This window comes from Acinonyx jubatus, chromosome C2 (genome assembly GCF_027475565.1).
Source record: "Acinonyx jubatus isolate Ajub_Pintada_27869175 chromosome C2, VMU_Ajub_asm_v1.0, whole genome shotgun sequence".
NCBI lineage: Eukaryota > Metazoa > Chordata > Mammalia > Carnivora > Felidae > Acinonyx > Acinonyx jubatus.
Window position 1 is genome coordinate 134,553,623 of NC_069384.1, and position 25,478 is coordinate 134,579,100.

General features: G+C 38.3%; 1 protein-coding gene across 2 annotated transcripts in view; it reads right to left on the bottom strand.

Annotated features, from left to right (window-relative positions):
- Positions 1-25,478, bottom strand: part of EFHB (EF-hand domain family member B) — a 53,690-nt gene that overhangs the window by 3,126 nt on the left and 25,086 nt on the right. The window contains exons 5-12 of one of the 2 annotated variants that reach the window (XM_015079204.3): positions 24,252-24,362; positions 20,345-20,474; positions 15,791-15,874; positions 15,158-15,225; positions 11,311-11,465; positions 5,622-5,829; positions 2,473-2,685; positions 26-207 (exon numbers count right to left, since the gene is read on the bottom strand). In XM_015079204.3, the coding sequence (XP_014934690.1) occupies positions 26-207; positions 2,473-2,685; positions 5,622-5,829; positions 11,311-11,465; positions 15,158-15,225; positions 15,791-15,874; positions 20,345-20,474; positions 24,252-24,362 (1,151 nt within the window). The remainder of the gene's footprint in view (positions 1-25; positions 208-2,472; positions 2,686-5,621; positions 5,830-11,310; positions 11,466-15,157; positions 15,226-15,790; positions 15,875-20,344; positions 20,475-24,251; positions 24,363-25,478) is intronic. The other variant, XM_027061939.2, reaches the window with a different exon arrangement.

A 25,478-nucleotide genomic window follows, 5' to 3' on the forward strand; every position in this document is an offset into this window, starting at 1 on the left:
ACTCTTTTGAAATAATACACTCTACCTCTTTTTTAGATCTTGTCTTGAAGAAGTCTCTTTCAAACACTCCTTTCTGGCCAAAGATGGTAGGATGTAGTAATGAATAGGCATTGCCCTCTTCACCATAATTAGTTCTATCACTGATGCGACGAATTCGGGGGGCAGGGATATCAGACCGAATGGTTGGAACACCATAGATGGGATAACCTAGGACATCAATGAGAGAGGAAAACAGACATTCTACAACTGAGCTATACAATGCAGTAGCTACCAGTCACCTGTCACTATTGAGTACACACTTGAAATGGGGCTAGTCGGGGGTGCCTCAGTGGCTCAGTCCGTTAAGCATCTGACTCTTGATTTCGGCTTGCGTCATGATTTCACATTATGAGATTGGGCCCTGCATTGTACTCTGCATGCTTGAGATTCTCTCCCTACCTCTCCCTCTGCCCCTGCCTTGCTTGCATGCATGCACTCACTCTCTCTCAAAAAATAAAAAAGAAATATTTAAAAAAAAAGAAAAAAAGAAAAAGAAATGGGCTAGTCCAAGTTGAGATGTGATGTAAGGGTAAAATACACACTGAATTTCAAAGATTTAGTACTCCCAAAAAAGTGAAATATTTAATCATATTGTATTGATTACTTGTTGAAAAGGTATTTGGAAGATCTATGTATTATATATAAAGTGTATATACTATTAAAATTGATTTCACCTGTTTCTTTTTCCTTCTTTTTTTTGTGAGAGAGAGAGAGTGCAAGCAGGAAGGGGCAGAGAGACAGAGGACAGAGGATCCAAAGCGGGCTCTGCACTGAGAGCAGTGAGCCCAACATGGGGCTTAAACTCACAAACTGTGATCATGACCTGAGCCAAAGTTGTATACTCAACGACTGAGCTACCCAGGCGCCCCTCCCTGTTTCTTTTTCTTAATGTGGCTACTAAAATTTTTTTTTTTTTTTTAATTTTTTTGTCAACGTTTATTTATTTTTCGGACAGAGAGAGACAGAGCATGAATGGGGGAGGGGCAGAGAGAGAGGGAGACGGAGAATCGGAAACAGGCTCCAGGCTCTGAGCCATCAACCCAGAGCCTGACGCGGGGCTCGAACTCACGGACCGCGAGATCGTGACCTGGCTGAAGTCGGAGGCTTAACCGACTGCGCCACCCAGGCGCCCCGCTACTAAAATTTTTTAAATACATATAACTCCAATTATATTTTTATTGGACAGTACTATTCTAATGGGAGTAGAAGCTCATTACACCAGAATATATGGCATATCTAAAAAATCCAGTTAAGAAAAACATGCAAATCCTTAGTCATGTCCTTAGTCTCAGGAAGTGATCTTGACCAACATAAAATAATCTTTCTAACTAGCCAAGAATCATCATGCTCAATATTAAGATAATGAGGTGTTATGAGTTGAACTATATTCTCCCCAGATTTATATGTTAAAATCCTGACCACCAGTACCTCAGAATGTGACCTTATTTAAAAACAGAGTAATTGCAGGGTGCCTGGGTGGCTCAGTTGGTTAAGCATCCAACTTCAGCTCAGGTCATGATCTCACGGTTTGTGCGTTTGAGCCCCACATCATGCTCTGTGCTGACTGCTTGGAGCCTGGAGCCTGTTTCCGATTCTGTCTCCCTCTCTCTCTCTGCCCCTCCCCTGCTCATGCTCTGTCTCTCTCTCTCTCAAAAATAAACATTAAAAAAAAAGAAAATAAATAAATCATTAAAAAAATAGTCATTGTATTTGTGATTAATTAAGATGAGGTCATACTGGAGTAGAGTAGGCCACGCATCCAATGTGAATGGGGTCCTTACAAAAGGGGGCATCTCACACGGGAGAACACCATGTGAGGGTGAAGGCAGGTATCAGGGTGATACAGCAGAAGCCAAGGAACACCAAAAATTGTCAAAATCTAGGAGAGGAGCCTGGAACAGATTGTCCCTCACAGCTCTGGAAGGAACCAACTCCCATCAATACCCTGGCCTCAGACTTTCAGCCTCCAAAACCATAAGATGATAAATATCTGTTGTTTGAGCCATCCAGTCTGCAGTACTTGTTATGGCAGCCCTAGCAAACTAGCAGAAGGAGAATGAAGATACAGAGAAGAGTTTTGTGACAGCTCTTCAAATATTTGAAGGCAAATCTGTTTGTAGCTAAGAATCACATGGTTTATAAGTCTCCTAACAGTTGGTGAAGTCTGCGTAATATTCAATATTCTGCTCATCACAGATCAATTTCATTAGTGTTGAGAGAATCATATTACTTGGGTCATCATTAACAATAGTTCAGTTCTCCCTACATTTACTGAGACCCCCCTGGTTGCTTCAAATACAGAACTGAATGAAAGGTCCTAGGCTTTGAGAAACAGCCTAATGAAGATAAGAGACTGGGGATAATACAAGGACAAAGAACACTTCTATGTTTGCTGATCCTTTTAGAACTCAGCAAATAACGTGACATACTCACAAAGAGAAGGAACAGCTCCTACAACCGCATTGATCTCAGAAGAAGTTGTCTTATAGTGATTAGAAACTTTATCACTTGGCCTCAGAAGTGTCCGGAGAGTCTTTTCTGAGCTCCCTGGTTCTTTTAAGACAGTATCTTCTGGCTTTATCAGGAGAGTTGGTTCAGATTCTTCAATATTAGCCTCCACAGGGTTTGCACAATCTGGTTTTCTACCTTCAAGCAAAGAGGGAAAGGCGGGGGAGTTGGGGGGGGGGGGGGAGTACAGGAAGAAATTACTACTTGGTGCTTACTGCTCTACAGCAAAATCCATTTTCCTGGTAAGTCCCTCCTTGCTGGTGGAGACAGAGACTGGGCTGATGGAAACCCTCCACTGAAGCCAGCGTCCCACTGTGGGAAAGCAAGGGCAGGATGATGACATATATGGGAATCCCAATGTAGCCTAAGGTTTCTTCTTGCCACTCCACTCGCTTTACTCTAAAATAAAGCTTTTAAATCTGAGAGACCAAATGAAACCATGGAACCTATTTCTCCTTAAAAAAAAAAAAATTAGAACTTATTTTCATATTTAACTTGAACTACAGGATTACCAGAGTTGTTTCCAGAGTTCTCCCCCAAGGAGGGAGGGAGAAGACATATCGGGGTTGTAAATTCCACCCATGCCTGATGGTGGCAGGGAACCCCATTTATTGCAACACTTGGACTGGCAGTGAGAACACAGCGTGAGCTCAAGAACCGATTATATAAATCATATAGGGTTAGGTTATATACCTCCTCGAATCGGTATATAAAAGAAAACCCTGAGGTAAAACTCCAATTCTAAGACTCTGTCTTTTTTGAAGATTTACTTTACTGAGTCATTCCGAAATTTAGGACTGAATTCCTGACACAGCTTTTTCACAGACCTGGTAGCTACACAGCCAGCACTAGAGGGCGCTGTGGTCTTTCAATTTCTAGAAGAACTCTCAGGGTTCTGGGAAAGCAAGGGTTGCAAAGGCAAATGGAACCCCAGTATCAGATTGGGGTGAGAACCATGGCAAACCAGAAAAGACACGCCTATCTAAAGTCTGCAGCCCCTATTCAGCTCCTGCCAATTGTTGCCATGAACACTTTCAGACCTTGTGTTCCAAAACCTCTAATGCTGTCCCTGCACCCCTCAAAAGGCAGAAATCTGGACAAAGTATGAGAAACAGTTTCTCAGAAAACTGTTAGAAAGCTACTTCCTTATTAACTAACTGGAATTTTTTTTTAATTTCAAAAGTAAAAAAATAATAAAAAACAGTAACTTGAAAGAAAGAAATGAAGGAAAGAAAAAAGGAAAGGAAAGGAAAGGAAAGGAAAAAGAAAAGAAAAGAAAAGAAAAGAAAAAAGAAAAGAAAGAAAAGAAAAACAAAGAAAGGAAGAAAGAAAGCAAGCCACTACCTTAGAACACTTACCTCTTTTCCTCTAGAAGTCAACAGTAATATAGAATTTGATATAAGAAAATTCCTGTCAGGGGCACCTGGGTGGCTCAATCAGTTGAAATTCAGTTGAAACTTTTGATTTCAGTTCAGATGGTGATCCCAGGGTTGTGGGATTGAGCCCCACGTCAGGCTCTGCACTAAGCATGGAACCTGCTTAAGATTCCCTCTCCCTCTCCCTGTGTCCCACTCCCCACCAACCCCTACTCACCTGTGCTCACAGTCTCTCTCCAAAAAATTAAAAAAAAAAAATTCCTGGCGAAACATTCCTGAGCCCTTCCTGACTAAACCACTGGCCACTATCTTAGAAGATTCTGAGAAGGTGAAAATTTTCAAGGACTTCATTGAAAATGGCTGATGAAGTCAGAACCCAAAAACCAAGAACAATTTGAAAATCTGGTTTCAAACCAGCTTCAGCCCTCGGCCACTATTCCATGAGTTGTGCCAAGAAGAAAATAAATCTATCACCCCTTTGTATTTCTGAGAGGACGAGGGTAGAAATGTTTTCCATAAAATCTTCATTAGGCAGAGAAGAACTTCCTGCTTTCCTTGTGGTTAGAATAGAAAGGCCATCTCAGAAACCCATAAGGGGTCACACATCATCAATAAAGCCCCCATGACCCAGAAATAAAAGTAAAAACAGTAATAACTTCACTTTTTAGAGAAAAATATTCCAAGAGGAGATAAAAAACGTAAACAGTCTTTTAAAAAAGTTAATCTTCCTTAATAATCAAGATTTGAACATTAAAGCAAACAAGGTATCATAACAACTAAATTACAAGAATGTTTGAAATAATACTCAGTGGTAGCAAAGTTAGGGTCAAACCTCAAAGATTTTGCTGATACAATCACAGACTGCTACAATCATTTAGAAAAGCAAAATGAAAATACAGAGTTCTTCTGGGACAATAATAACATTCATAAGAAATGAGATATAATTAGAAACAAAGCTTTTTGAGTGTTATCAATATTACTTTCAAAATATCTGGAAACAACCTAAATTTCAAAGAGTAAGGAAATGGCTTAGTAATTCATAATATATCAGCATGAGGGAACTGAAAATGAAATTTACAGAAAAGTTTACCATAAAACTATTTTTTAATTCCATAGAAATTTGAAAGCTAAAGTTTAAAAAGTCAAATAAAAATGGTACATTCACTGTGATTTTAGCTACATTTAAAATATACACACATGTCCATATACATAGTATATATGTCTATCAATATATGGTTAGTGATGTAGGAAGTCAATGTAAGAAAATGTAATAGAAGAAGTGTTCTTACGTCAAATTCTATTTTACTGTTGACTTTTCCTGGGGGAGGGGAGCTAATTAAGACAATGGTTTTCAGTTTTCTGAGGAACTGTCTTTAGTGTTTAGGTCTCTGTGTAAACTGTTTTGCTTTTAATTTTTTTCTTCTGAATGAGGAGTACATAGTTCCAAATTCAAGAGATACAAACACCTAGATTAAAATGTGAGTCTTGCTGCCACTGTGTCCCTTAGCTACCTGGTTCCCCTTAAATGTCATCAAACTCTTTCCTATCCTTCCACAGGTATTCTATGGATAAACAAGCAAATAATATATGTATGTGCATATTTAATATTGTATATTAAAGTTGACAAGAGTCAAGCTTCTAGAAAAGTAAAAACAAAAGTCCCTTGAAGAAGTTAGCAAATCTTCAAAAATTAAATACCTTTAATAATGACCCTCTCTTCATACTCTTTCAGAGGCATTTTATCTTTCCAGTTAAGAAAATTTGCAAACTCTAGGTAGTTAATCAGTCCATCTTTATCCACATCACAGTAGTCAAATAGCTGGGCCAGGAGCGTCTCATCTAAGTGCAAGCTGACCTGATCACAAGCCTCCCGAAGCTCAGCTTTATCTATCGCCCCGTCTCCATTCTGTTAGACACAAAGCAGAAAAAGATGAAGCAAGCATCATCTTTAAGAGCAGAGTAATGCAACATCTATTATTTCATTTAAGAAAAAAAAAGAGATCTATCACATAAATTCAAGGAATTTATCTTATTTTTTTACAAAAGAGCAGGCAGTTATTAAGGTAAGTCTTCGTTGTATCATCCTAACATGCGCACGGTAATTCCAACCCTGGTTGGAGCAGGGTGTGGCTCAGAATCTTTGTTCATTCTATTTTAATAATTTTTTTTCCAAATACTTTTTTTCTTTAAATCCCGTTGTGGTAGGGCAGGTGTAACCATGATTTGTGCTTGACATTTCACTTAACCAACATCTTGTGCTTTTGACAGCTTTCTACCATTTCCCATACTTTCTAAGTTTTTAACACCTCTGGTGCTCAAACAGCACTAAATGGCCCTCCACTCCACTCTCTGGTAATGAGGGGAAATTGGGGAAGTAATTGTAGGCCAAGTGCACGGAGGTACAGCAGACAGTTGCCTGCTTGTTGTTAACATTCCTATGGGCAAGAGGGACATGCTACCAATCTGGCCCATTGGAACAATTAGCACTAAGGTTCATCCTGGTAGGGGAAGCAGGAGAATTTCCACCTTCTTCCAGACAACAGCTAAAGGAGTACCTACACTGTGTGTGGAAGGAGGGAAATTTATGAAGGCTATGGGCAGGAACCAGCTGGTTTCCCTTGGGAACTAAAGGGGCAGAACACGTAATGCTTGTTAAGAAGGAAGGGCAAGAGCTGAGACGTCTTACCACTCTGGAGACTCCTCCTGGAGTCTGTCAACCCTTAAGTCCATTTGGAGAGGAGAGTAAAAGGTCTGAGTATTTTTGCAGTGCGTCCTAGCTGCTATAAGGGAGCTTTGGCCCTCTCAGAGAAATTTCCCTGAGACAAACTCCCAAGAGGTGATAAATGACTCATTGACTAGTATTCAGCTCTTACACTCAGGACTGGGTTTACAGTGCTGATGAAGGTGATCCCTGGAGAATGAGGAACTGACCAATAAACTCTAGATAAATTCCTGCAGTCAGATCCCTAGTCCTGGAAAACATCCCTGATGCCTGTGTTGAAAGAGAATGAGAATTTAAAACATATTATCTCGACAGGGGGGCTGCAAATTCCCTGGACTAATGTAGACTACTTTATAAAAATCTCTGCTGCAAGCCCAAGTCAAACAAAAATGTGAACCCCATAGCCCTAGCTGAAAAGCTATGTAGGATATGGCTGTTAAATCAAAACTGAAACAGATGGTGCCAACAGTGATGACTTCAATGCCCAATATAGGGATTTGCGTGGAATGAAAACTTTGGTGGTTTGTTTCATTGAGCTACATACCACTCAAAACTCAAAGTGAATGTTTCTTATTCACCAGGTAGTGAGTCACTCTCTCCCTCTGCACCCTTGATTCCTCCCTCCTCCATGCGCCAACCTCAACTACTCTAAGGAGAAAGATGACTAGATGTGGGACCAAGGTCTCCCTGTCCCCAAGGGAGATCAAATGCCACATTCATCTGTTCAAGTAAACTGCCTAACTTCAGAGGGGCGAAGTCATGTACTTTTATGGCCTCTTTGGATATGAGTGCCAAATTGATCATCCTACTCAGTCTCTATGGGGAGGAGATGTCTGGATTCAGCTAGTGGGGTGTGGGCAGGGTTTGCTCAAAGTGGAGAAGGAAAACTAGCAATATATTACTTCTGTAGCAGAATATATTATTCCACTACTGAATGTATAACTGGTACTGATGCTTTACATGTTTGTATTATGAATGAGCCACAAGTAGAGGATGCTAGTACCTTTGGGGTCACACAACCCTAATGACCCCTTTGAGTTACAAGTCTCTATGACTAATGATTTTGACACTTAGAGTCTCTGGGTCTGGTTTACTAACATGCTGTGGTTTTAAACCTCAATGAGAGCTATGGAGGATCAAAAATGGACAATCTACTCAGTGGGCAGAACTCAAGGCTACTCTCATTGCTCTGGCCAATATTCCCCTTGATGAACCTGTTATATTTTTACTGACTCTTGGACTATTGCCAATGGCCTGCTTGTTTGGTTTGCCATTTGGAAAACTACAGACTGGAAGATTAAAAACACTTCTGTTTGAGTCTGAAAACTATGGTAACAAATCATAGCTCCTGACTGAACCATGAGAGTAAGTCATATAGATGCCTATGATAAGGGTCCCTTCTCTGCCCATTCTCAGACTGAAATCAAGCTTCTGACTGAGCATAAATCATCCACAGTGCCACCATTGCTGCCTGGATCCATTGTTGTACCAGACACGGCGACACACCAATCATTACAAAGAAAACCACTCCACGTCTCTGAGGCAGAGGCTACCACACCACATGCCTTACTTTGACTCCTGCCAAAAGTTGGCCAATCTGTCTACATGGAACCTGTGTCCCCTCTCAGAGCTATTAGTGGTGCATCACACTGTTGACACATTTTCAAGCTATGGAGTTGCTATTCCAGTTTAATCAGCCAGCTCCAGGCACAAGACGATGGCCCATGAAACTAATCTGAGTCTTGTGTTTTGCTTTCTGGGCCATTTTCAGCCTGACAATGGTGTGTCTTATAGCAAAAGTGTTACTCAACAATGAGCTATTGGTCAAGGTATTCAGTGAACCTTTCCTACACCCAACCATCCATAGCCATCTGGTAGTGAGCTTTGGAATAACCTTCTCAAAAATTGTCTGTCTACCTCACCAGCTTCTGGCTCATATCCAATGGGTCTCATCACTGAATACTGCTGACCTGAAAAGGAATAATGTCATCTCAGCTACTTCCTGGGTAATACTTAGAATAAAAGGATTTGGAATGATATAGACCTATTTTGAAAATTTGGGACTCTGCTGTGACCATGATGAGTCTTTTTATTTCCCTTCTAGATTTTAAATTTCTGAAGTCAAAAGTCTACACATAATCTGGAACAATGTCTGATGTACAATGAGAGTTCAATAAAATAAAGAATTAATCCTCTAAGCTAAGAAGATTCATTCAGGAAATCATGGCTTGTTTATTCTGTTTCGTTTTGTGTATTTCATTAAACTAAATCTGGGCATCCAATCATATAAGATTCAAATAATCAAAAATTATCCTACAGCTGTACCAGGAAGACCCACATCTTATTACCCTCTCAGAAAAAAAGCTCCTCGAGGACACTGAGCACTACATTGTACATATTAAAAGTTAACTATTTAAAAGGTATATCAAAATTAAATAATTCTCAGTAGTTTCCTCTCTGCTTAATTTAATTTTATCATAAAGAATGTGCCTGGTGGTTCACTAAGATAATCAGCAGCTATTAAGATGATCATCTTGCCTATAATTACATTTTAAATGAAGAATTTTTAAAAAGCAGAGCACCATGTATTGTGGTAGATTCTCTTATTTGTATCAGTGCTATCTAAATTTATCACACATGGGGCGCCTGGGTGGCTCAGTCGGTTAAGCGTCCGACTTCGGCTCAGGTCATGATCTCGCGGTCTGTGAGTTCAAGCCCCGCATTGGGCACGGTGCTGACAGCTCAGAGCCTGGAGCCTGTTTCGGATTCTGTGTCTCCCTCTCACTCTCTGACCCTCCCCCGTTCATGCTCTCTCTCTGTCTCAAAAATAAATAAATGTTAAAAAAAAATTTTTAAATAAATAAATTTACCCCACTATGATCTTTGTAAGATACTTGTATTTGAGTCAAGTTTAAAATGTACTTATTTTAGCTTACATAAATTAAGTCTGAAGATTCATTTTTAAATTACCTGTAAATAGAATTTGTCTCTGTTAGAAACCAGAGAAACAGTTGAATGCTTACATTTTCTTTAAACACAACTTTGCAAGAAATGCAGTGGGTGACTGATTGGTGTTTGTCCCTGCATAATTGGTACAAATATAAATGAGACAGTTAACCCACTTTTCATCAGTACAACACAGGCACACAGACCCCTAATCTAAAAAAACAAAGAAAATGAATGGATTAAACTGAATAAGCCAATGAGTAATCAAGATTTTTTTTTTAAGATAAAAAATGTGAAGTGTAACTTTTCCTAAACTGTGCTCAACATTGGAAGGGAGATATAAACATTATCTTTTCTCTTTGAGATAAACTAAAATCATTCTGCTCAGGGTTTTTTCTTCTCAAATCAAAATTATGATGCGCTGCATCATTACAGGTTTATTTAGGAGCTTTTATTTGTTTATATTGGACTCATTCTAAAATAGTTTGAGGCTGCCTAGAAAAATGAGTACAATGAAACAGAGCCCGAAAAGTGAGGAAATGAGAGCAAAGAGAAAATAAAGATGGACTAAAATAAGAAGAAACTGGAATAAAAAGAGTACACAAAATGTATGCTGTAAGATCATGTTCACAAAACTAGATGTGTGTTGTTGAATTGGCGCTGAGCTTCCTGGAGGCCAACTCAAAAAGGTATTCACAATCAGTACAAAATCCATGCTACTCGTGAGGTAAAAACAAACCAGATACTTAAATGAAACACAATTATTTCCTTTAGAAAGAATGGGTTTCTCTATATAAAGAGGATGCATGTGACAAAAATAAATAACAGCCTCATCGGCATACTAATAAAATTGTGCCATATTTCACAAGAGATTTGCACAATAGTGCACCTTAGTATAAGCCAAAGGCAGTGCAGCTCGGTAAAAACAATCCTGTGATGGCCTAAAATGGTGTGAGGTTATTACGCAGCCCTAGCTTTATCTGACTTTTTCAAAGGTTACAATTTAGAGTAGCTTGAAAACTGAATGATTTTATACTCTCAAAACTGAAACCACAACCACTCCCCCAGGGGAGAGACGTTCTAAGTCTGACTTGGACCTTGACAGCACTACGTGTACATACTCAGCTTTAGGTATAAATGACCTAGACCCAGGAAGTCTTCCCTGGGGACCTAGGGTGCCACCCCCTCCCCTTGCTCCCAGCACGGTACAGTTAAATCTGCCTCAGCGGTTCTCAAATTGAATGTGTATCAGGGCTGCAGGGCTTGTTAATCAAATTGAATGTGTATCAACCTGCAGGGTTTGTTAAAACACTGTCGCTAGGCCCCAACCCCGTGTTCCCCAATACAGTAGGTCTGGGGTGGGCCTTAGATTGTGCATTTCTAACAGGTTCCCAAGTGACCCTGACAGTGATAAAAGAACCACACTTTGGTAACCACTGATCTACTCCAGGGGTCAGTAAACTTTTACCGTCAAGAGCCAAAAAGCAAGTATTTTAGGTTTTGCAAGCTATTCAGTCTCTGATGCCCTATTCGGCATCTATAGTGCAAAAGCAGCCATAGAAAATATTCAAAATAAATTGGCCTATAAAACTATTTACGAAAACAGGTGGTGGACTGGATTTGACCCATGAGCCTTAATCTGCTGACCCCTGATCTACACCAACCTGCCAGAATCTGTAAGCCCATGCATAGTCCCAAAAGTTCTGTTCAACTACTGACCTTGTCATAGTGCCTGAAGGCTGCCAGCAAAGTGTCAAAGTTCTGGTAGTTAACTTTCTTCAAGTGGTGTCGCACTGCTGCAATCAGGGCTCTCTGTCTATCCTTGCCTCGAAGATACTCACCCGGAAGTCTGTTATGGATGAGATCACCAGCTCCTATTAAAGAGGGAGAGAAAAAGTCTTTCATCTGAATTCAGATAAAGTCTGTCAATATTATTCCCATCCTAAAAGAGAGAATGATCTAGCAACTTCTTTGAATGAAAAAACCTCATGCCTAACTCTGATTCTATTATGCAGTGTGTTAAAAACAAAAACAAAAACAAAAACCTTGTATATGAGGGGGACAAAACATAAGAGACTCTTAAATACAGAGAACAAACTGAGGGTTGCTGGAGTGGTTGTGGGTGGGCGGATGGGCTAAATGGGTAAGGGGCATTAAGGAAGACACTTGTTAGGATGAGCACTGGGTGTTATACATAGGGGATGAATCGCGGGAATCTATTCCGGAAATCATTATTGCACTATATGCTAACTAACTTGGGTGTAAATTAAAAAATAAATAAATAAACTTTAAAAAATCCTTGTATATAAAAAAGAACATAAAATAACTGATAAAACTTAATAGTTCTGACAAAATGAATGTTGGGGGAGGGGATTCATCAGCCCTCCTAGGCTGACTTTCCTAAGATCGTGAAGCCCTTGCCTATCTGCCTCTTAGCAAACATTTGTCTACAATGCTGAAGATCTGAAAGTGGAGCAGAGTCCATAAGGGACCACTCTATATGCCTTGAAGTTAATAAACCTCTGGGATCCCTTGTAAAAATGGAACTCAAATTACCTACTCCCTTCTAATATGAATTTCCAGTCTGCCTTCATTCTGCATATCAAGTTTCCATTTCTCAGCCCCGCTTCCCCAGTACAACCACCTACACAGGAGACCAGCCCTCATCACAGTTCCATTAATTGAGTCCTGACCCACAATCCCCTCAGTTATCTGGAAGTAATAAAGTCTCCAGTCTACCTACTACATGCCCCCTAGACCTGGACCTTGCTTCCACTTATCCTTCATGACTTAAACGAACTTCCCCAGATTATGACACAAAGAAAGTACAAACATACACTCTGCCTCTAAGCCCCATTCCTTGCCAGAAAATGGATTCCTTGGATGTTAATGGTGACAGAGATCAGAGTAGAGTTGACCCCACTGCTTCAGATGCGGTGGCTTGGTGGATGTCACCAGAAGGAACCTTTTGCCTCAATTCATGCCAATGCCCTTCCTTCCTGCTTTCTTGGGGGCAGGGTCGTGTTGGCAGTTGACTGTCATATCCTAGATGAAATCATTTAAATCACTACATTGGTGCACTTTGCAGCAACTAGTATTTATACCTGCTCTGTGTAAGTCCCTATATTAGGCTCTGTCAAGGGTCTCTTTTAATAGGTGCTCATTGCACCTCTGAGATTCTTACTTACTATAAAATCAGGCGCTAATCCCACCGATTCTGATAAAAGTCATGTTTTTACGGGTAGATATGGGTGAGAAGCCTACAACTAAGGCTGGCTCCAGGAACTTGGCAAGTGCCTCAGAACAAAGTCATCTGAAGTGGAATCAGCTATCATCAGACCACCCTGAAGTGGGCAAAGCATAAGTGGCTTAGTGAGAGGAAATCATGACAGTGAAAGTGATTTTTGACAGATAAGCATGGCTTCTTCTGTCCCTCCACATTCCTTCCCCCTAATATAAACCCTGTGGGTGGCTCTTCTGTAAAACAGAGGTCCTCATTCCTCCATAAGATGGCTCTTGATGGAGTTTTTACCTTCAGAGGCCTTCCCTCTCCATTAACATCTAAAAGGAACATTTGAATGATGGTTTTTTTCAACTCCACCTGGTTTTGCCACTATACTCTTCACTAGGTATAACCCCTGGTGAGTGATATATATGCTGATATCTTCTCCTGGCCTGACCCTGAAAGAATATTTTATAAAGCTCATGTCAAATCACTTGCAATTACTCAAGAGTCATCTCTAAAGAGCTGAAATCAGGAGTAAAGTTCCGGCCCCGAGAGACCGTGACCTGGCTACCATTCCACGGCCCTCAGAAAAGCCAAGCAAGCTCTTTGATTGTACTCTGCCTGCAACCAATTCCCATGATGCAGCACTGTCCACTGGTCTTGGTTCTGGTGCATACTCGGAGCTGGGCACAACCCTTACACGCTTCCTGGAGGCATCTTAACATACCCAGTAACTCCAGGCCTTAAGGATGAGACATTCTTTGCATAGCTGCCTTTATTTCCATAAGTAAGTGTGAAGGAGAAATTCAGGCCCAGTAAAGAAATCAGTAAGTCCCTAGAAACAGGAGCTTTCTGCAGAATAAATGCTATTCATTGACCCCAACAATGGTCACAAAAGGTGAGAACCTACAGTTAATCTGTCTCCATCCATAAACTCCAGAAAAAGTCCAGAGAGGACTTATCAGTCCCCTTTCACAGTTCAACTATGCAGCACCAATGCTGGTACTGATACTTACATCTTTTTAAAATTATTAATGTCAGTGTTCTTCCTTTTCATTCTGTAACACTATCTTATTCAATTTGTAAGGATAACTTCGATCAACTATTAGGACATTTGTCAGTGCTGTCAAACTGTCAAAATGATAAACTATGTGTTGGATTCACCAATTCATGCTATAAATATTTGTGGAAAATGTACTGTATGCTAGACCCCGGGGATCCAACAGATAGCAAGATGAAGCACCCACCAGCATGAAGCCTACCCTCGAGTAAGCAGAATTTACCATGATTACCTATTTACTTTTCAGGCTCATTGATGCATTTCCTAAATCATCTCTTAACCACTCTTACAGGTAAGAAGAGCCTCTAAGATAGTTAGGCATACATTAAACATGCAACAATTCATCTAAAAAACAGACCCAAAATACAATCTCCTAATTAATGTGATTAATGTTGATCGAAAACACTATTGCATAAGCTCAATAAATATACATCTTATTTGTCAGTGAGTGGGCTTTAGCTAAAGCCTTTTCAACAGCCGTTCTTCAACTTGAGTTTAAGCATACATAAGAGCCTGCTTGATCAGCACGTCTGGGCACAGGTTCCAGGAACCTGCATATTTCATAAATTCCCTGGGTGATTTTAATGCAGGTAGACTGCAGACTCTTTGAAAACCACTGATACACAGCCTAATCCTGACAAGCCTTAGCCTAGTCTTGCCTTTGGATATCTACCGTACAGATGGCTCAGAAAGAAAGACAAAATCCTGGCAAGTTTCTTCTGCCACTTTATGGATTAATCAATTGATTGGCTGGTGGGAAGAGAGTGGTTCTTAATTATGTGACTGTAGACTAGAGGTTTCTCAAACTTGAATGTGCCTACAATTCATCTGGGAATATTTCAAAATGCAGTTTCAGATTCAGTAGGTCTGGGGTGGAGCCTGGGACTCTGTATGGCTTAGAAACTCTCAGGGGACACCAACATTGCCAGTCTGCATACCACATTGAGTGACAAGAGCCTCGTCCTAAGTTTGAATTCACCAAAAAGCTGCTTCGCTCACTTTCGTGTATTTAACACAGGCCATATTTATTTTCTAAATAAAGTTCTGAGCCTTGACTACACTTAAGGTATTCATTCACAAAGGCTTTAAACTGTACATATTTCAAACGTAATACGAACATTTTTTTCTCTCCTGTGCTACAAATTGTTCTCATTAATGTTAATGTAATGTTTTAAGCCTTTAAAATTAGAAGCTTTGAGGAAAGGAGATGGTGAATTTAACAGCATAACTTTGTCAGGATGTTGCTGTTTGTTTTTTAAGGGGAAAGTTTGTATATTTACCATACTCCTCGGCACGGAGACAAGATCCAAACGTGTGGTCTGGGGGAACATTCATTGTTTCTGCAATGCTATCAAAGAAAACAAATCCTTTAGTTAAAACACTCAGCACATGGCATCTCTGGAATTTAGAATACACTTGCCATATGTTTTTAATAGCCTATATTTCTCCTATAACCAACTATGAAGATCAAACAGAAGTTCTCCAAAAGATCTTCTGTCCAACCTCCCGCTTGCATTAGCAATGGCTATATATGCTTTCCCTGGCCTTCAGAAGCCCAGAGTTAAGAAGAAAATTAAGAACAGACTCAAAACAGAATACGGAAATAGGACAAACAGGCAGACAGACAGACACAGGGAAGAGAGAGAGAAAATGATAAATTTCTAATATCCCAGAAATAAAGCTTTACACAAAATTCTCCCTCCCTTTTCTCCAAATGCCCTCTTCATTTCAGAGGACTCAGCACTTTCCTTGAACCCCAGGCTCTATGGAGGAGAGTTCCCTGATTAATACGAAAGATGACTTTTTAAATTAACGGATAGCACCTAACAGAAAACAAACCAACATTTACCACAAGAGCACTGTTTAAATTCCATCCAAAGACACTATCAATTCAAAGTTAATTATTAACTTACGGATCTAAAACTCTTCCAAGTTGATGTTGAAACTTTTCTTTGAAATCATCAACTCTCTTAGATACAACCTTAGCTCCTCTTTTCCTATAAAATTAGAAAATTGTCAACCTAAGTATTCTTGGTTGCCAAATACACATATGGTGAGGAATACCATAGTATCATTTGAGTCATCAAAACATACATCCAGTTTCAAAAAAAAGCTGTATGCTAAAAAAATCTGTATATGTTCATTCTTCTATCATTTATATTCTATTATAAAGATAAGTTTATAGTAGAATATAAAATTTTGTGTAAAGAATAAGACAAGCAGATTTAACATTTTTTTCAGTAAACACAACCAAGGTGTTAATATCATTATCACAAATGCAACTCCTAAAATTTCTAAGTTTAAGCAACAAATAAATAACCAAAGAATATAAATAGATAACTCACATCTAGTAAGCAAATATATGGAGAAATTATGATACTCTCCAGTAACAAATGTATAATAAAAGAATAACAAAGTGGCACTTTTAACATAGTACATAAGCAAATATAGAGACAGACAGACAGAATACCTAACATTGGTACAACTTGCAGTAAAACACTTGGTAAATGCAAATTACTGTAATCTTTTTGGAAATAATTTGGTAATATGACACAAAAAGCATAAAAACGGTCATTCCCTTTTATCTATATCTGGGAGCCAATCATAAGAAGATAATCCACATAACAACTTAAAATGTGGGAAAGTTTTATATATATCTATGTATGTGTGTGTGTATATATATATATATATATACATACACATATATATGTATACATATACATATATATGTGTATGTTTATATATACACATATATGTATACATATATATACATATATACACATATACGTATACATATACATATATATGTATATATATATATATATTTGTAGCTCATTGACTACAAATGAAAAAAAAGGAGATAAATGTTTAGTCATGGAGGGTGATTAAATTATGTCACAATAACAAGAATACACTCTGCATGCATGCATTTTAGATGTTGGTTATTAAGAATATACAGCAATATAAAATTATTTTATGTTAAGTGAGAAAGCAGGGTATAAAATAGGATCGCATGGTGATTAAAGCTATGTCAACATTTACACAGGAAGCTACACTAGAAAGAAATACATTAAAAAGATAATAATGGTTGAATTTTGGTGACAGGATTATGGGTGATTTTATTTTGCCAATTTTCTGTAATATAATTTCATTACTTCTATCACTGTGATTAAATGAACAAGGTTTCTTTTGAGAACTGTAAAGTATAACACTACTATTTAATAACATTAAAATTAATAAATTATTGTTTTGCTAAGACTAAAAACAATAAACATTAAATTCTTAAACTCCATTTGCTTTTAAAACTGTTTCCTGTACTATAGAAACACGGAGCCGTATAAATTTCTGGAGAAGAGTGACACTCTGTGGAGAAACAATAGATGAAATATAAAGTAATTCATCTCTTATATCTCCATTAACTTCCCCTTGGTTCAAAAAGGGGAAAAAAGAACAATATGGGTAAAGTCAGAATAAATCAATGGCAGTTTAAGGGCCATAATTTAAACAAATAAGGTTGACATTCTAAAAACCACCTCCAAAGGGCATAATTAGGAACATGTAGGGATGAAGTGGGTAAGGATTATAAATCACGGAGCTTACTCCTTTCACCCTAAAAGTGCCTAGATTATGTTTCTGGGAGAACTATGAAGTATCTGTTAGCAGCCATGTCTGTCGGAATATCCTTAACTTCAGCATCATTGCACAACCTCACAGCATTCACTAAACAACTCAGAATAAAGGCCTCCGTGTGAATTTTCACACACACACACACACACACACACACACTCCCATCATCTGAAGATTCTGATTCTTCAAACCAAAGATCGTAAACAGAATATAGATAGAGGTAGCTTTACAGAGGAAATACATCCCTTAAAAGCTGAGCGTAAACCAAATTTACATTAAAATATAAAACTGAGATACCTTAAATTGTAAACATGCTTAATTCCAAAATTATAATAGACATCACACTGTAGAATGAAGAGGTGAGTTCTTTTTAAAATCCAGCAAACCAGGGGCACCTGGGTGTCTCAGTTGGTTAACTGTCCTACTTTGGCTCAGGTCATGATCTCATGGTTTGTGAGTTCAAGTCCCCGCATCAGGCTCTGCACTAACAGTGTGGAGCTTGCTTGGGATTCTCTCTCCCTCTCTCTGCCCCTCCCCTACTCTCACCCCCTCTCTCTCTGATTTATATATTAAAATAAACTTTTAAAAATCCAGCAAACCAAAGCAATGAAGAATCTCTCTATTGCTTTTGCAATAATTAAGTTTCAAAATATAAGAAATATGATCAAATAAAGCATTGTTCCATCAATGATGTCTCCTTGGGGGTAGAGACAAGTTGGAGGAAAACGATCCCTGCATGTTACCTGCTTTTACAAATTCAGTGTTTGTTTGTTTGTTTTTTTAATTTAGATATAATTGACACATAACACTGCATTCATTTTGGTTGTATTCATTGTATATTTCTATGACTATCCCACCAAATCATTGATAAATATGTCCTTGTTAATAACCTAAAGGCTCTGCTCTAGGACATTCTTAAGGACCACATTGCCGTTGTGTTTATTTTAGATCTTTTATAAATTGGTAACAGCTTTACATTTCTAAGCTTTCAAAAATGGATAAACCACATTTTGTTATCTCCCTTTAGGCATTAATTTCTATATTTAATTCATATATCTATAATCCTTAATAATCCTTAAATAATGGTTTAACTACTTGAATATTAACAGGTTAACAAATGTTTGCTATATGGGTTCTTCTTCTGTACTCTAAAGAAAACTATTTCATATGGGTTTAGTATATAATATTACAAGAATTTGTTTTGGGTTTATGTTTTACCATTATTGCTTTGAATAATTCAAGTATCAGAAACTCATAATAAAAAAGTAGACGAGGAATGGAAATCAGTATTTCAGGCCTGTGATCACAGAGTCCAGTGCCTATAAACCTGGTATGGGGGTTAGAGGCAGCCTCTGGAGCCACGCTGCCTGGGTTTCATTTCTACCCCTAGTACTTTTTAGCTGCATGATATTGGGTACACGATTTAACTTCTTTGTACCACAGATTCTTCATCTGCAAAATTGAAAGGATAAAAATTATAACACAGCTACCTCAAAGAGTTGTTGGAAAAATTAAATTAATAACATGTAAAGTATTTAGCACCTTGCCTCTAACATAGGGAGCTGCTATCACAGGGGCCACACAGACCAATGAGCCAGGCAGGTTGAGTATCTGTGGGCATGCAAACTTTGTATGCACACTGAGGCCCATGGAGACTTGGATGGCCAGTGTCTCCTTTAAAGAGGACAGAGGGCAAAACAAATCTACTTCCACAACTGGTGTGCAGAAGTACAGGCACGATGTACTGGGTTCCTGTGGTTGCTGTAACAAATTCCCATAAACTGGTGGCCTTAAACGACAAGAACATTCTCCCACAAGTCCAGGAGGCCAAAAGTTAGAAACCAAGGTGTCAGCAAAGCTACATTCTCTCCAAAGGCTCTAGGGGAGAATCTATTCATTGCCTCTTCCAACATCTGGAGGCAAATATCATTCTTTGGCCTTTCTTGGCTTGAGGCCACATCACTCCAATCTCCCCCATCTTCACATCACCTCTTCTCTATGTGTCTTGTCCTCTTCTGTCTCAAATCTCCCTCTGCCTTCCCTTATAAGGACACTTGTCATTGGATTTAGGAACCACCCAGATAATCCAAAAATGACCTCTTCATCTCAAGATCCTTAACTTAATTACACTTCCAAAGACCCTTTTCTCACATAAGGTAACACTCATAGGTTCTAGGAATTAGAATATGAACAATGTCTTTTTGAGGGGCCACCATTCAAGCCACTATATCAGTATTTCCAATCTTATGGTTTTTTAAGCATAGGAGGAAATATGAATTATTATCAGTAATCTCCCAATGCTTAAGTGTTAACCTATATATAAAACATAACATAGAAAATGAAAAATTAAGGAACTTTATTTTAATTTTCTAGGCAAGTAGTCCTATCTAGAATTCAGGCATAAAAAGGTCACAGTTTGCAAGAATTAAGTCAGATACTCAGGTGCCCAAATAACTATGAAACAAACTGAATGATAAATAACAATTCAGTTATATATGATATGACCATCTTATAGAGATATGAAAGCCCACATCTTTAAGAAACATGAATAGGGTTGATTCTATAGATTAAAAATACGTCTTCAGATTTGCTTGCAAAGGCATGAAATAACCATAGAATGATACACATACACACACACATACAGTATCATGGTTATCTCTGGGAGAACTGGGAAGTTTGGAAGACATATCACTGCATATCTTTTTCTATTAATTTTATGTTTGAACAATATCAATGCATTGCACCTCTTCAAAAAATAAATTTAATCAACATACTATTCTTTAAGTACATGTTCCATGATATTTAACACCTGTTTCAGGATACAATATAATTAAACTTACATTTGTAGTTCATGGAGCCAATATAAAGTTTTTGCCATGGCTCGTCCATCATTAAAATGTGGTGTTGGGACCCCATACAAGTTAAACCTATGGAAACTTGATGGGTTATACTTTCGGTTCTTTGCTTCTCCTATGATAAAAAAGAGGAAGCAACACAAATAACCTTATCTTGCAAGAAGCACATTATGCTCTCACTGACAATGAAAATGAGAGTGGGAACCAAATGGAATTGTAACAGTGCCAGGACTGCACAGATTTGGCAACGGAGGACAAGCATCCTCCCACGTGAGCTGGGAGACTGGTGGAACAAGAGTCCCTTGTCTTCATATCTGGAAAGTAAGTACAGAAATGATGTAGGAGAAAGACATATGAATGATGAAAAATCCAGGCCCCATTAACGTTGCAGAAATCTTAAAGATCAGGGGAGGTACTGCCGTGCTTTGGGATCCCAAGATTCCCTTTCCACTGTGCTAAGATTTGAGAGCCTGGTGTTTTGTACTTGCTGATTTGATGAGACCATCAGAACATTGCAACCCTCCCATTTCATTGTATTCACTTATCTCATATTAGAAACTGAAGCCTGAGAACCCAACAGGGAGCTTTTTATAATTGACATCTAATACTGTACTTTTTTCATGTCATAATGTGGAGTTAGTCTTCTAGATAAAAGTCTTCTAGATAAGGTGTTAGTCTTTCTAGATAAAACTAGAGATCAGCTAAAAGGTTAAAAAAAGGATGGAGATGCAGCCTCACCAGTAATCCAAACAATGTAAATAAAAACAATAATGTGAAATCATAATTTGTCTCTCAGGTAAAAATAAAGAAGATTGGCAATGCTCACTGTTAAGGAGGATGGGAAGTGGAAACTCTAATACACTATGGGTGTGCGGGCAAACTGGGGCACCTATTTTGGTGTATGTTTTGGCTTTCAGAGTTAATATTTCAAATGTTCATAAATCTAGGAATATATCCTAAAAACATCACATTCACAAAGATATATAAGCAATATATTTTGTGATACTGAAAAATACAATATAGATACTGATATGGAAAAACAACTACAGTGTTACATTAAATGGGGGGGAAGCAAGTAGAAAAAAGCATATATAGTGGGGAAACAAAACACACATATATACTCCTATGTGAATGCACAAAAAAAAGCATCTATGAAAGTATCATCTGTGAAAGACTGGGAATTGTGGGAGATTTTCTTTGTATTTTATAAAAGAAATATGTATTATTACAGTAATGACTAAAATTAAGTGTATTTGAAAGATGTTATATATTTATTGTTATTGAACGGTGCCCTTCACATATTATTTTTTAAATATTTATTTATTTATTTTTGAGAGAGAAAGAGAGAGAGGGTGCATGTGTGCAAATGGGGGAAGGGGAGAGAGAGAGGGAGACAGAGAATCCTAAGGGGCTCCGTGACTCAGGGCTCAAACTCATAAACCATAAGATTATGACCTGAGCCGAAATCAAGTCAGAGGTTTAACTGACTGAGCCACCCAGGCACTCCATTTTTTTTTTTTGACATATTATTTTAAGTAAAAAATGTTTAATGTATATACATTAAAGTTCCCCAAAAGCATGGAGAATATTACGCCGTTTAACTAAAGATAGATGGCTTAGTGCATGCAGGTTAAAAAGATGTTCAAGATATAAACTGTAGTTATCTCTGGCTAATGGGATTTCAAGGTTACATTTACTTTCTCTTCCAATTTTTTTGAGATATTTAGGTATGTATGTATGTATGTATTTGTTTTAATATTTATTTATGCAATATGTACCCCCCAGTGTTGGGTGCAAACTCATGACCCTGAGATCAAGATTCACATGTTTTTCCAATCAAGCCAGCCAGGCACCCCAAAGATTTAATTTTTTTTTTAGTAATCTCTATACCCAGTATGGGGCTCAAACTTAAAACCCCAAGATCAAGTGTCACATGTTCTACCAACTGAGCCAGCCAGGTGCCCCCCATTTTTTGAGATTTTTAAATTCTCTACAATTATTATATATTTTTTATTTTTTAATGTTTATTTTGAGAGAGAGAGCATATGTGTATCTGCCATCAGGGAAGGGGTAGAGAGAGAGGAAGAGAGAGAATCCCAAGTAGGCTCTGTGCTGTCAGCACAGAGCCCGACATGGGGCTCAATCTCACGAACCATCCTGAATTACCCAGGCACCCTGGATTTTACACCTTTTCAAGAGGCCAATGAAACTTCCATAAAAAACAGCACATGGGGGCACCCAGGTAGCTTGGTTGGTTAAGCGTCTGACTCTCAATTTCGACTCAGGTCACGATCTCATGGTCCTGAGATCAAGCTCCACCTCGGGCTCCACACTGGGTATGGAACCTGCTTAAGATTCTCTCTCTCTTTCTCTCTCTCTCTCTCTCTTTCTCCCACTCTCTCCACCTCACCCCCCTCAAAAAAATTAAATTAAAAAAAATTTTAAATCATCAAATGAAAGTAATGTCAGTCATTTTATAGTCCATTAGAGCTCTTCTAAATATAAAAAAAAAAATCTATGCTCATTTTCCTCTAATTGCTAAATATATATAAGGTATATAGTTACAAGTTGTCTGTATTATGTTGTACATACATATATGTATATATGTTTGATGACAATTAAAAGTGCTGGATTTTATTGTGCAATACATGCTCAGCTTTTTCAAAAAATGAATACAGTATTTTCACAAAAAGGGGAAAAGGGAAGGAGGAATAAGAGGAGGGAGGACTGGAGGGAGGAGAGGAAGAAAGGGAGGGAGGGAGAGAGCCAGGGAAGTAGAAGGGGTACCCACGACCGAGTGAGGGAAGCAGTGGCGTGAGAGTGGGAAGGCAGAAATCATCTCAGGACTGGATGTGTTAAAGTGTAGGGAATCAGCAGAGATTGGCCATGAAAGAAGAGAATGACAGATTCCAGACAGTGGAGCAATGAGAATAGGAAACAGGCCCAGCTACCAACAGAATTAGGAGGAAGAGCACAGAGAGGGACTATGGTATGAGAGGGTGGTAGAGGAGAAAAAGTAAAGAAATAAGAGAAAGCAAGGGAGAGAGGGGCCTTGCGCTGCAGTAAAGAGCAAGCCTTGCTTCTAGCTAATGAAGACTGAGTTCATGAATCAATCACATATAATCCATCAGCTTTCTCGGGACATATATCGGAGTCTGATTCTGTCTTCTATTAATTTCATCAAGATTCCACTTAGCACCATCATGCCAACAATTAAGCTGTATTTCACAGCACTCTAAATATCTAATGCCTTTTAGTTGTGCTATAGAATAGTTCTAGTGATATGCTACATCAGACAAGATTACATCACAATAGTAGGAGTAGGAGTGGGAATAGGAGTGGGAGTAGAAGTCGGAGTAGGAGTAGGAGTAGTAATTGAGCCCCTTCTATGTTCCAGGCACTATGCTAAGCATTTTGCAGGCACTCCCCTAATCCTCACAATATTATCATCTCCATTTAAGAGATTAGAATAGACGATGGTAGCATAATTAAAATATCCAAGATTTAGAGACAGTAAATGGATAAGACAGCACTTGAACCTGTGCTATCTGATTCAAAAAACTGTGCACTTGACCATTACCCAATCTTAGTACCTAGAATAATCCTGACCTTTGAATAAGAACAGTATTTTTTTAAACCTAAAACTACCATGTAACCTTTCTAAGATGTTTTTTCCTTTTAATAATACATACATTTCTACATTTAATATACAAAATGCATAAGTATATGTGTACCTAGCTATCAGGGGTTATGACCTTATGATTAATAAGTTATTATTTACTGATCACTTATTATATGCAGGCATTTAACCTTATACACATAATCTTTATTCCTCTCCACAAATCTGAGAATCCTATATGCTCAGGCCTATTTTACACTGGAGGGCACTTACCCACATAATAATCATTGTGAGAAACAATATACAGATCATGTCCTTCTTTTCCTTCTTTACATACTTCTTCATAGGGTTTTGGTGGATTCACTACATCTCTAGCAGATAATTCTAAAGGAAGAATTGATGAAATCAGGCTTAAGGTAATTTCCATCTATTTATAACATATTTAAATTGACTAGAACAAATGACAAATGAGGTATGCCAATGGCATAGGCTACATGGGCACTCTGAGAGAACACAAATGAAGATTTAGCAAGAAAGACAGGGCACAGCCTATACACAAATAGTGAAGAATACCAGAAAGCGGGTCAACTCAGAATAATCCTGTAAGGCAGTACTTTTTGTCTCGTAGATGAATTATTACAGCTATGAATAGACATATGCACATTTTAGAACATTCTATTATGTATTTAAATGTGGTATACCTTGACAGTACTTTCACATTGAATGGTGTAATCCTAGATAGCAGTTATGATATAATAATTATAATGTTGTAATGCCATGCCTACATAAATACAATTTTTAAATACTAGTATAAAGGAAAAAGATCATCTATCCTAAAATACATTTTTTTCAAGCCTCAAATTTTGCCTAATTTTAACTTTAGATCTGACATGATGAAGTGTAGATTTTGCAGATTTTTCATCCCAAGAGAGAGGCATAATTTATTTCCAGAGTGGGTGTTACTATGTTAAGGAAAATAATCTGTTGGCCCTTTGGGTGAAAACAAAGGTAGGGTTCCTGAGATAGAGCCTTAATGGGTGCAGAAAAACAAAGAGAACCAAACTTCTTTGCAGGATAAAGAAAAATGTAATTTGAGGTCTCCTGTGGTAAGATTCCTGGAGAAAGAGGAGAAGAGACCTGAAAAGGAGAGGAGGGAATAAATGTGAAATGGGTGTAAGGAAAAGCACCCAACAACATGGCAGGAGGCTGGGGCTTCACAAGAAACAATGACCTGTGACCAATTCCATTTTAACTTATTGTTTGTTGAAAGATGTGCTCCACTCCTCTCCAAAGAAGAGTGAAGTTCTGCTCTACACACTGCCTACATTTGGTTAATACACGGTTGACACTGTGGATCTGCACGGATGGAGTGTGGTACACAGCACTGGTCAAACTTACTTGTTCTGTGGTCTGTTTCATAAAAAGTTAAGAGTTATGAGCACATCAGAAGCATCGGTGGAAATAAAACACACAAATGGATGTCCATAGAGATGGGATTGC